The following is a 12,657-nucleotide window of genomic DNA, read 5'->3' as shown; positions in this document are numbered from 1 at the left end:
AAATATATATATATATATATTTTCGGAACATTTATTTTAAGATTAGATAACATATAAGTAATTATCGTTATTATATTTCTTAAAATTCAAAAATGGTGCTATATGATGTCATTTAACTATGTGTTCTAATTATCTCTTACGACATTTAGTCAAAGATCGGTGTACTTAATTTAGTAATAAAATTTTATTGACAATAATTTTCTTTTTTTTTTTATCATCTCGAACAAATAAAAAGACTTAGAGAAGAGATCACTTGCCTTATTCTAGATGTATTGTTTCTACACATATAATTATCACATGGCTTTTCCGGGTGTACTATTATAATAATAGTTAATTTGTCACGTATCTGTTAATAATATAAGTCGTATACAGATTATACGTATTAATTACTCATAGTCATATTATGATATCGTTATCTAATCACTGAAATCTTTAAGTATAATAGTTTAATATTTGATTATTGAATATGTAATAAAAATTTTGTTTGATTGGTGGTGTCCAGCTTTTAGATTTTATTTATTTAAGATACATTCGATTTTATTTATATTTCTTTTAGAATTTAACAATATTTATGGTAATAATCAGAAAACCTTGATTTTACATACAATTTTTTATCATATCTATTAATACTGAGACACATAATCTTCAATAATGTAGGGTGTCTGGCCTTTTTACCCAAATGTCCGGCCAAACTGGCTGGTTTGTCCGGCTATTAGGTTTCACGACCTGGTCACCCTACCTAGATACAAGGCGTCATTTATTATATTGATGCCAAAGATTAGGCACAACAGAGAGCTTGCAACACTTCATTATCGTATAGTCCTATCCCTCCCGTTTCGAGGAACATACAAAACTTGTGTGTCTTATAATACTAAGAACCGAATCTTTTTTTATGCCGTCGCCATGTGTTTTTTGTTTTGTAGTATCGTCATTTCGTGTTCCTCCATTAATGATTTGACTAAATATATAAATATCAGCTGTAATATCAGTATATCAATATCAGTAATATCAATATCAGTAATATCAATATCAGTATGTAATATCAATATCAGTAAATATCTTATCGAACTAGTTTTGGGTTCGTTGGCTCTTATACGGAACAAGAAGTTTGTACATAAAGCACTCATAAAAAGTCTACTGACGTTAAAAACTCATTGATTTCATTCCCTTTGGTGACATTGACACTTTACTTCTACATCATATATTTTCATAATGTACAAGACAGTTTGAATTTATAACCGGAAATATCGTGATCTGGTTGATTTTTTTTTTAAATCCATGTTTCCATTATATTTGCCACTATTAGCAATGTCGGCGGTGTCGGCGATCTCTGTGTTGTACCTGTACTGCAAGGACAGAGGTAACCGGAGGAAAGGATACATAGACGTGAAGGAAAAACCTTGATATTTACATTTCGTTTATTAATTAGCCACGTATTTTATTAATAAAGAATGTTAAATAAAACACATATTTGTAACAGATTATTTAATTTTAAAATATAATCTAAATTCATAACATGGTATGTACAACAACAATACACCTCTAGGAAAATAAGGCACCTATTACACATAGCTGTAAGTCTACAGACAAACCGATTAACTACCTAATAATATAGCTTTCACCATTTGGCTTAATGTGATACCGCCCTATCCGAAATCAAGAATACATTGAGCATTAACAGTGGTACAAATATAAAATCAACTAGAAGACGTATAAATAAACGATTTTTACGTTTTTAGTTCAGTCTACTACAAACATTAGTAGGTAAAAAAGTAGATCTATTCCTATATTATGAGATAAATATATATATAATCAAATTCATTCTTCCTATATCGAAGGCAAGTTTTAACAAAAGCATGCAAACGTTTTTGAATAGTACGCAACAAATTTACAACCGTCACCTACTTTATAAATAATGGTAACTAAATTTAAAACATAACCAATAGTCATTTAAACAAATTAATTTCGAAAAACCTCGATCACCTACATTTAATAAGTCGATACGATGTGTCATTGATGGAAGCTTATGTAATATTTACAAATGGTTTTCAGTATTTACTTAAGAAGTTACGCTAGTCATTATTTCGCTTGTTTAAAATCGTAAAGTTTCACCAAAATCTATTCAAAATAATTGCACTTAATATTTTGGTCTTACACTTAATAATATAATATATTACATAGAAAATTTGGCTTTCGTTAGAATATCGTAAATTTTAAATTTACATCAAAATATATAATGTCGTACAGTCCACTTAAAATATATTTAACCTACGCGTATCAATATTGTATAAACGCATGGCTTCTACAGCTGCCTGCATACATTTTCATACTATTTTGCGCCTTGATTTTAAGATATATGTATGTTATACAAAATATTTTACATATACTATGTAATTGATAAATTGTATAATAATCTTTATATAAATATATATGTTTTAATTTTAATATTCCAATAACAGTAACAGTAAAGCCGTCCATGTCTTCGTTACTCAACTATAACAATGTTATGTCAGACGTCTTCATGAGTCTCGAAGGATGTTCAGGGCTCCTGGTTGCAAAGGAAATAGTTTTAAGTACCATTGACAAAGGTATTATGACATTACATTTATGAAAATAAAAGAGTAGCAAAACCATTCGTCGATTTGTTATATAAAATAATGTCTTACATGTCGGGCTCCTGCTTAAAAGGCGTGTCGTCGAAGAGCGTGGGCGGCGGCAGCGCGGCCCCCAGCGCGCCGGCCGGGCCCCCCGGGGCCCCCGCGCCCCCCGCGCCCTCCGCCGCGCTCTCCTCCAGCGTCGCCTCTGTCGATGCACCTAGGGTTTGTCCTCGTTACACAAAGGAACTTACCACATGTGGCCGCCGCTTTTCACGACACATTGCGTCGCTTAGCGGAACACATGAGGTGGGTTAGATTTTTTTGGATTCAGGCGTATAAGTGACATTGGAAACCAAAGAGATCACGTGAAATGTTACCTCCTAGCAACATCTCCTGCAGCAGGCTGTCGACGTGCGCGACCCCGAAGAGCTTGGCGAACTGTATCTGTTCGATCATCTGCCACGTGATGCTCTGCAGCGGCGGCAGGCACAGCAGCAGCTCACCGAACCGACCGCGACCGTCGTACTGCCGGTCACTGATGTAGTCCTCCAGGTTGATCTGGATCTGGTAGCGCAGTTGCTTGATCTTCTGCGGTTGGGAGAGACCTTTCGCGTCTGAGGAATCGACGAAATATTTTACTTTTAATAAAGAAAATATCATTAGCTTGGTACTGCGGTTTCCAGTTGTAACTGGAGTATGAGTGTGTTTGATAATCAAGTGCATCCCATTATCCAAAACAAACTTCGCTGTTGAGAGTCGTGCAGTGAAATTATATATTGCATAATAAAAACGTAATCTATCCAATGCAAAAGGTTTTTCAAATCTGACTAGTTGACTTTGATAATATAAAAAAAACCTGTCAATTTATAATACAAATATATAAAAGATGGAAGAACGAGCCAGAAAATGCAGTATTTAGTTTACGTGAATATTAAATGAAGACCACATTCATTATTACAAACATGTAATCACCACTGAGAGTACCACGTGCTTTATTTATTTTGAAATTAATCATGACCTTGGTAAGGAAGAAAAACATCGCATTAAAGACTGCACTCGTATGAAATTCTGTTACATATATAATCGATTAAAACCGTGGTAGAATGAGCTGCTTCTGTTCTCCTTAACTTTGGTAAATAATGAGTCATTATTGCGGTGATTTACTATAAAACAAAACTCACTAGGATCGAAGAAAACGATGGCTTTCAGACACGCAAATTCGGTGTCATCGATGTCGATCTCCCGCAGCGGCTTCACGATCTCGTCCATCACTCGGATACCGATCATACTGATGTCTATATCCATTCTGCCATCTGTTGGAAATAAAAGACTCGAATCAAGTATGTGTATTAATAAGAGAAAAGTATAGAAGGAAGGGGGGAGGGTTGGAGAGAAAGTCACATTAACTTATAGCCTAATCCAACCAAAGGAGGGGGAACGGCAAACAAACAGCTTCGAAATTGAATTAAGATGAGGTTCAGATCTTAAATAATGTATGATATTTATTATGGATGGAAAATTGCGTTTTGTTTATTAGCGAAGATATTATCGGAATTTCGAAATAAAATTGACGTTGACATAAATAGTTGAGCTGAATCGTGTTGTGTTACAAATTAAGATATGTTAGTTGGTATCAAGAACTGTTGGTAATCCATGATGTAGCAGAACTATTAGCAAACAAAATATGTAAATCTAAGATTTTTCTTTTATGATTGGAATAGGCTATTAATGAGTTAACCAGAAGTAAATAAATAAATAATAATAAATAAATAAATATTGGACAACATCACATACATTACTCTGATTCCAATGTAAGCAGCTAAAGCACTTGTGTTATGGAAAATCAGAAGTAACGACGGTACCACAAACACCCAGACCCAAGACAACATAGAAAATTAATGAAATTTTTCTACATCGACTCGGCCGGGAATCGAACCCGGGACCTCAGAGTAGCGTACCCATGAAAACCGGTGTACACACTACTTGACCAAGGAGGTCGTCAAATGCATATATTTAAAAAAAATACGATTCACAATTTGTATTCGCAATAATCGACCGAACTGGGTCAACACGAACACACGAACACTTAGTGGGTTAGTACCCACTAGGTAGTAGTACCCACCTATAATTAAATCTTGCGCAGTCGCTAGTGACTAACATTAGTGCGGTCAACTGAGTTTACGGGTACTGTTTGTTTGCGGACATGAATTTACGGGTAAGAGTAAAAGCGAATGGAAAGTATGAATATAAAAACAAACGATGGCTACGTATGGTTAAACTCGTTAATTTTTTTTGAAATGCCCGATGGTATGTGAAAACAAAATATATAAATTAATTTTAAATGTATTATATCAATTTGGTTGTAAATTTTCCTCTGTAAAGGCATAACAGCGTATAATATAACGAGACGGCGAGCCTTACCGATGTTGTGCTTGGCGATGATGCAGTTGTTCCCGAGCAGCAGCACGTCGCTGAGGTGCAGCGAGCGGCGCGCGCAGCCGAGCAGCAGGTGCTCGCCCGCGTGCGCGCGCAGCAGCGCCACCTGCGACGCGGTCAGGGTTCGGTACAGAGTGTGTTAAGGATGGCCTCCTGGCTGTTTATTATTCTTTTCGATATTGAATAGACGTAAATAACAATAAATCAACAAAAACGATCAGCCGAGTTTCTTCCACCAGTTCGGGGCTAGTGTTTAATTTGAGAATCAATAAGTAAGTGTAATGCTTCTATATTGAATAAAAGATTTGATTCGAGTTGACACGCTACACGCGACCGGACTCAGTGCGGAACGACTTATACCATCAAGATGGAGGAGTCTACGATATCGATTCGATTTAAAAAACTAACCAAACCAAATATCAGATAAATTGGATCTTTTGTCATAATATATCAGAAAAAATAATTTGATACTTGATAATTGTATCTGAAAATGATGTTGGTATTCCATCACACGCCCTGAGAACTATTACTAAATTTTCCATTTATGTTTAAATAAATAAATAAAAAAGAAATAGTGTAATTTGCGCTCTACGGGAAGGTAATACTTAGCATGTAATAAATAACTTAGTCTTCAAGTTTTAAGTAAAGCCTACCTGATCGTCCAGGTGTAGCTCCGTGAAGGCGGGGATGTACTTGGCCCACTCCACGAGTATGAGCAGCTGTTGTTTGATGGAATCGCAGACGTCGTTTATCTTCGCCAGCTTTCTGTTATTGATTTCTGCGTCCGACACGTTGTTCGTCTGTTGAAGATAAAATTATTCTCTAAATACTTTTGGAAAGTATGTTTAAGATTTTTTTTATTATTATAATTAATTTTGGTTTGTTATGTGCTCCGTTGCTGTGCTATGATATTAATGTGATTTTAGAATTAGCTATTACTAGTCCTTACCTACTGGTCAACATTTAATCATAATAACTTCTATCCACTACTCTAAGCTCTACTACTAGGTCCACGAATCGTTGAGTTGAGGAATCGCATGAGTACCCAAAAGTATTCCATCTAAATTTTTACGCGTTTCTCTTCAAATTGTCCTGCTGGTGCATTGGTGATATAAATGCATGTTGCTATGGGGCGTCTCAATGCCATATTGTTTAAACAATTGCTAGGAATTGTCTTTTTTTTCAAACGGGACCATTTTATATTTTCCTTGGGTGGAATACGAAGTCCTATGACTTTTTACGATAAACTTAATGTTCTTGGATTTTCTTTTTAACAATTAAAAAATCTGGAATTCGGATATTTTTAGCGGTAATTATTAGCATGGTTTATTTGAATCACACCACTAGTTATTTATTTGAACCACAAATATATGAATATATTTTATTTAATTTAATGTTTCGATTTTCAAACTATAAAAATGATTTAATAATCCATTGATACTGGCCCTGTTTTTGTATAAGATTTATTTAGCCAATTACTATAAATTCCAAATGATAGTAAATAACTCTTAAATCACAAGGCGAACGGGATTCTTAACCTTGAAATAAATCTTGTTTGTTTTAATATATTTATTATACATGTTTGTTTATGTAATAAACATCATGGTCTATTAAAATGTTAATAAATAATTATACTTTTATAAATTACATGTTTATTCTATCCTTGATTTTATGAATAACAAAACAATTCCCTTTACCATAAATGTTTACCTAAAAAGTTTTTACTACTTTAAACTGTAATTCCAGTCCAAAATTCGACAAGAATCGAAAGGTCCGCCCGAGTGTAAGGGCAAAATTATCGATATTAGACTATTTGCGTGTAGTCTATTCCAACAAAAACAGGACAAGAGCCAATTAAACAACATTTGACATCGAATCGACGCGATATCATTGGTCGAGAGTTTGATTAAGCTAAAATACTCGTCGGCGACACTTGCTATCGGAACTTTGAAAGTAAAATTAAACCGTTACAAGTAGTTAACTGAATTATTTTTATTTTATTGCTTATCTGTTTATGGAAAAGTGTATCGAGCAGTGATATGTTTTTTTTTTAAATAAATATTATTAATCATTTTTAAATCAGTCTAACTAGTATTATCTACTGATGCTGTCTATGTACGCATTGTGTACTATTGTAGTGTAGCTTTATCAATGTATAATCTATACTAATATCACAGATTGTTTTGGTGACTAATATTAGTTAAGTGTGCTGAATAAATAAATAAATATTTTAATATGATGCAGTTAAGGTGTCTATCCTCTACATCTAATATGTCTGCGCTAAAATCAGCATCTGCATAATCAATCAGTGATAGAAAAAAAAAGTTAAATATAATCTGTATCATACCTCATCAATAACCTTCCTGCTTAGTAATTCAGCGTTGAGAAGCGACACTACGGAGAGTCCATTGGCTTGTGTGGGTTCCTCGTACGACGGCCGTCTGCAATTTATACGGTCTCGTTCGTTCTGTACGGCTGAAATTACAAGTAAACTATTATTATTTTACTAGGTTTAAAGTTTCAATATTTTTGTTAAACTGTCAAAAGTGGACGAATAATAATTAAAAAAAAAAAAAAACTTATAAAACTATAATCTTAGTTAGCTATTGAACACTATTTACAAAACCAGTTTGTTAACATAGATTATTTATATAATACATAAATATATATATATACGTCTATTTATACATACGTTTATATTTAAAGGCAAATGTTTATTATTTAATCAGTCATAAGTTGTGTAACAGAAAATAATTTATATATTTAATTATTATTAATGTGTCTCAAATTGCTATTAATTTATCTCATTTTAATTAAGAAATAAATAATATTCATTATGTTGTTTGTGCGTTTGGAATTTGTGAGGTAATTATGACTATATGTGCATTGGTTTGTGATGAGATAATGGCGGTCGATGAACACTGAACTGAGACTCCTCATTATATTGCGTTTTTTATATAAAATAGTTTGGTAGACGAGCAGTAGCGGTAGTTTGGTAGTCCTCTCGGGCGCCCAAGGAAGCGATGGCTGGATGTAAAGCCGGACATGAGAGCCAATGGACTCACACAGAATGACGCTAAAAACCGTGCAAAGTAGAGTAGATTTAGTCGGAAGGCAGACCCTGGCAATAGCTGGGATTAATAAATGACAGACAGAAGAATAAGTTTGGTCGACGACCAAATGAGATACCTGATGGTAAGTGTTACCATCGCTCAGAAACCAGTTAATATTAACCATTCCTTAAAACATCAAAGCGCGATAAACCTTAGGAACTAAGATGTTATGTCCCTTGTGCCTGTTATACTGGTTCACTTACCCTTCAAACCGGGACACAACAATACTGATTTATGTTATTCCGCGTTAGAGTATGTGATTGGCTGGTTCCTACCAAAACGGGCTTACACAAAGCCCTATAACCAAACAAAATATATACCACACCAAAAAGTACAGGAGAGTACCTTGCTAACTGCCAACTGATTAATGCTATCTTCTAAACTGCGTACTGCTTCCGAGAATTTCTGACTAAAACCTAACTACATTTATTCTATACCGAGTTGAGCAGAAGAAACACATTCATACATGTACGCAAAACATAAACGGATTTTAAACTATCTTTGAAACTAAATTAACCGATTCCCTATCTGACTCGCGGCAACCACGTGTATTGTTGATGATACTTTCGTCTAAGCCAATCAACAAAACAGGAGGCCTAAAGACAAATAAACAACATTCACATTGAATTAAGGCGACATAATTGGTAGAAATTTTTAAATATATATATATTTTTTTAATTTATTTTTTCACAATGGTTTTAAAGGGAAGGTGCTCGCAACACAAATTGTAGCTTTGTTACGTGGATTTTCTTTATACTTAATGAGTAATCTTGTATTAGTCATATTTGACTACTGCGGATCAATGCAGGATTATTGAATCACCATCGTTATTTAATTCACTTCCTTAGTCAAAGTAAACTTTGTAATTACAATTATGTACTTAAATAACATTTTGTATGGATCGGTATTGAGGACATTCAGAATCACACATTTTATTCATTGCATATTTGAAGTAGGTATTTATGTACATTTCTAGTTTAATTTTATATTTAAAACTACGATACTCTATGACATACCATATTACATATGTAAATATAACATACTCTATGGACGGTTAATGCTAGAGCAATTTCTCTCTCCTCTTTCTCTAGTGGTTAAACAGTTTTTGGTTTATATGTCTTTATTTATAAAACGACACATTTCAACTTAACTATTTATATCCACTTTAATTTTGCTTCCAAATTACCGATAACAGCTTTGTCGAAATTGATAATGAATCCCAATAATTAATCAAGCTCTCGACCAATGATATCGCGTCAATTCGCTGTTAAATGTTGTTCATTTGACTTTGTCTTCTTGTGGTTGGAATAGACTACAGTTATATCTACTATAATTTTCACGCCGATTTATTTAAGGTTTCGACCAATGACGTCGCTTTAATTCAATGTGAACGTTGTTTATTTGTCTTTAGGTCGCCTGTGATTGGCTTAGATAAAAGTATCATCGATGTACAATAAACGTGGTGGCGAATCTCATCATATGGATCGGTTCAACTTAGTTTCGGAGATAGTTTTTTAATTATTTTATACTTCTATATTATTATTGTCAATATATAACAATACAAAACATACGTTGCTTACCTTCCTTTTTCATGCCGGCCTTGAAACATTTTCTAAGTCTACAGTATCTGCATTGATTTCTTTTGTCCTTATCAACAACGCAATTTCTGCTAAACCTGGAACACATATTTAAATGTTAATATTGGTACGTTTTATAGATTTATATAAAATTTAAGATGAAAAGACAACGCACTTTGATTAATAACGTAGGCTGTAATGAACACTTGAAAGAAAGATCGAAAATATTTTTATAAAGAATATTGGGACGCCTTGTAAAATAATAAATATATATATATTTTTTAAATAATACATTGATGTATGAGGTGGACGGGCAAATGGACCACTTGATTCTTAGTGGTCACCATTGTCATCGGAATCGGATCGGATCTTATATCTTTCTTTTCACTCGCAGGTACGAGATAAACTCCAAATAAAGCCTTTCATTCATGCGTACCTGCATGTGTATAAATGATTCTTTCGAACGCTCCGTCTGAAGAAGCCCTTGCAGCCGTCGCATGAAGAGGCCCCGTAATGCTTGCCGGTGGCGCGGTCGCCACATATCGCGCAGTGCTGGGACAACGTCGTGGAACTGGCTGCGCTCGCTTCGCTACTGCTGGTCTCTAGCTGCATGTCACTATCTGCAAATCAAATTACATTTATTAAAAAAACTATCATTTTTATTATGCATTCCGGGAAATGCAGTTTGGTAACTACAGCTTGGTTTTGCAGTCAGGCTTCTGTTTGAGCAAATGCTTTGATAATCTTTGTAATTTTATCGAAATAGGAGAGCGATATTTTTTATTTTATATAACAGTATACATAATAATAATTTGTTGTTATTTATTAGTTGAGCTATTTTTATTACATTATATTTGATTTAATTATATACTCCTTTATTTTGGCAATAGAGATATTTAAATCTCAATCAGAATTAAGTTCCCTTAAATTGCTAAGCTTTAAAGTGTATGTCGGATGGTTATGGTTTAACATCATTGTTTATTTTATGAACTGTTTGTATTTATTTATTATACATGTTTGTTCCCAGCATGAATATTAAACACAGAAAATCAAATTATAGATAAGCCTTCAAGATAATTGGTAAATCGAAGACAAAAAGTCCTATTGCTTTGTTAAGACATTATTCCTCTTATTACATATTAAGCTAATCATCCAAAGCAAATAGTTTAATTTCACGAAATATTTCTTCACTGCTGAGCATGACAGGAACGATTTAAAATTATAAACCCAAGTTAAAATCATAGTGGTATTAACCGGCATTTAAACTCTGGACGATCTCGGCTCTCAAAATAATAAATAAAACGATTTCAATTAAATATGTCAGAGTGCGAACTCTGAATTTATCATGTATAAACATTCGGTTATGGAATAAAATGACCTTATGCTAAGCAAGGTCGGTGTGTGGCAAAGGGATTTCAAAAGTGACGGAAGTGTGTTGATAGATGAAGGACAATAGCGCCAGTTATGTTACGTAATTATTACGAAATTATCATATATATGAGTACCATTATATAAGCCACTTTAGTTCTCTGAGTAAATAAACGGTTAATTTGGTTTAACGAGGAACGAGCAAACGTTTAAAAGACCGACTACATAAAAATCGCGTTCGGAAAAGTATGACGTATATCTAACTACCGAATTAATTCAAGGCTGCAATTAAGAGCTTGAAATATATATTTTTGTAAAATTCGCTGATTAATCTCAAAAAATATTTTGAAATAAGTGACAATATGTCTCCTAGGGGGCGCCATTTTTAATCAAGAGTAACGTCACTTAGCCTATAACCAGCGGAGCCTTGTCGAATTATGATTAGTAGAATAGAATTTGTGTGGAAACAGATGAACATACTTGCATACATACATACTGGCTAAAATAATTAATTTATCCTTCGAAGTCAAGTATAAATAGGATGTCCTTTAGAGTAGGTTCTCCTCCTTCTTATATAGTCATATATATGATTGACATAAAAATAATTTACGCAAGCGCGTCGAGGACCTATTTATTAACCATACATTTTTAAGCTGATAAGGCAAGATTATAACAAAAAAAAAACATCTAATTTATTAAAATTTGTAACGTTATAATGTTGATGTGGTATATGTTGGGTGACTTTCCCTTTTTTAAATTTGTAGGTGACGTGCAAATGGGCCAGCTGATGGTAAGTGGACATAATCGCCAATTGACATCTGGCGCCCTAAGGAATATTAATCATGCCTTACTGCTGTAAGGTTGGTGTTGCTACCACCAACCTGAAAACTATGATGTTATGTCCCTCGTGCCTGTAGTTACATTGGCTCATTCAATCATCAAAACGGAACTCAACAACACTGAGTATTGTTGTTTGGCGGTAGAAAATGTGATGAGGCAGTACAAAAAGAGACCCAGAGCGACTTGCACAAAGCCCTACCAAAAAGTAAACAACTACTGCTAGTTTATCAAGAAATATTGCGAATAGTTTTTGTTTATTCATAAAAAATGTATCACATTTATTTACCATCTGGTAGCTATGTAGAAAGATAGGTATATAGCCTATTCCATAAGAGGACAAAAGAAACTTAAACAACATATGACACCGAATTCACGCGATATCATTAGTCGAGAGCTTGAATAATCTGTGATATTCATTACGGACTTTTGAACGTAGACGAAGTTCTAATAGAACTTAAGAAATAGACTAAAGTGGATGAAAAGTAGCTAAGTCGAATTGTGTTGTGTTATAAATAAAGATATACTAATCAGGAATTGTTATTTGTGTACAATTTAGCAGTGCTGTTACCAATTGCAACTCTATCTTCTATTGGAATAGGCTATAGAAATAACTCTTGCGTTTTATATAATCACCAATCATAAAATATTTAGGGCTCAGAGCCAGGCTTTATTTAATAACGATATATCTGCAAAAAAACGAATAATGCCTAACGACAAAGACTTAAA

At 33.8% G+C, this 12,657-nt stretch overlaps 2 protein-coding genes across 5 annotated transcripts in view; one reads left to right on the top strand and one right to left on the bottom strand.

Moving 5' to 3' along the window:
• LOC113399902 (alpha-amylase 2-like) overlaps nt 1-12,657 on the top strand; it is a 157,235-nt gene that overhangs the window by 72,529 nt on the left and 72,049 nt on the right. The gene's annotated exons all lie outside the window — the stretch shown is intronic.
• The window catches only part of LOC113399910 (transcription factor HNF-4 homolog), a 57,467-nt gene continuing 46,280 nt past the window's right edge, over nt 1,471-12,657 (bottom strand). For 3 of the 4 annotated variants that reach the window (XM_026639203.2, XM_026639211.2, XM_026639188.2), the window contains exons 2-10: nt 10,160-10,343; nt 9,727-9,821; nt 7,381-7,508; nt 5,687-5,833; nt 5,019-5,139; nt 3,779-3,910; nt 2,975-3,211; nt 2,667-2,814; nt 1,471-2,548 (exon numbers count right to left, since the gene is read on the bottom strand). In XM_026639203.2, coding sequence (XP_026494988.1) covers nt 2,494-2,548; nt 2,667-2,814; nt 2,975-3,211; nt 3,779-3,910; nt 5,019-5,139; nt 5,687-5,833; nt 7,381-7,508; nt 9,727-9,821; nt 10,160-10,343 — 1,247 coding nt within the window. In that variant the 3' untranslated portion in view covers nt 1,471-2,493. The remainder of the gene's footprint in view (nt 2,549-2,666; nt 2,815-2,974; nt 3,212-3,778; nt 3,911-5,018; nt 5,140-5,686; nt 5,834-7,380; nt 7,509-9,726; nt 9,822-10,159; nt 10,344-12,657) is intronic. The other variant, XM_026639196.2, reaches the window with a different exon arrangement.

This window comes from Vanessa tameamea, chromosome 18, assembly GCF_037043105.1.
Source record: "Vanessa tameamea isolate UH-Manoa-2023 chromosome 18, ilVanTame1 primary haplotype, whole genome shotgun sequence".
Taxonomy (NCBI): Eukaryota; Metazoa; Arthropoda; class Insecta; order Lepidoptera; family Nymphalidae; genus Vanessa; species Vanessa tameamea.
Note: the sequence above shows the minus strand (reverse complement) of the source record. Positions and strands in the feature narration are given on the sequence as shown.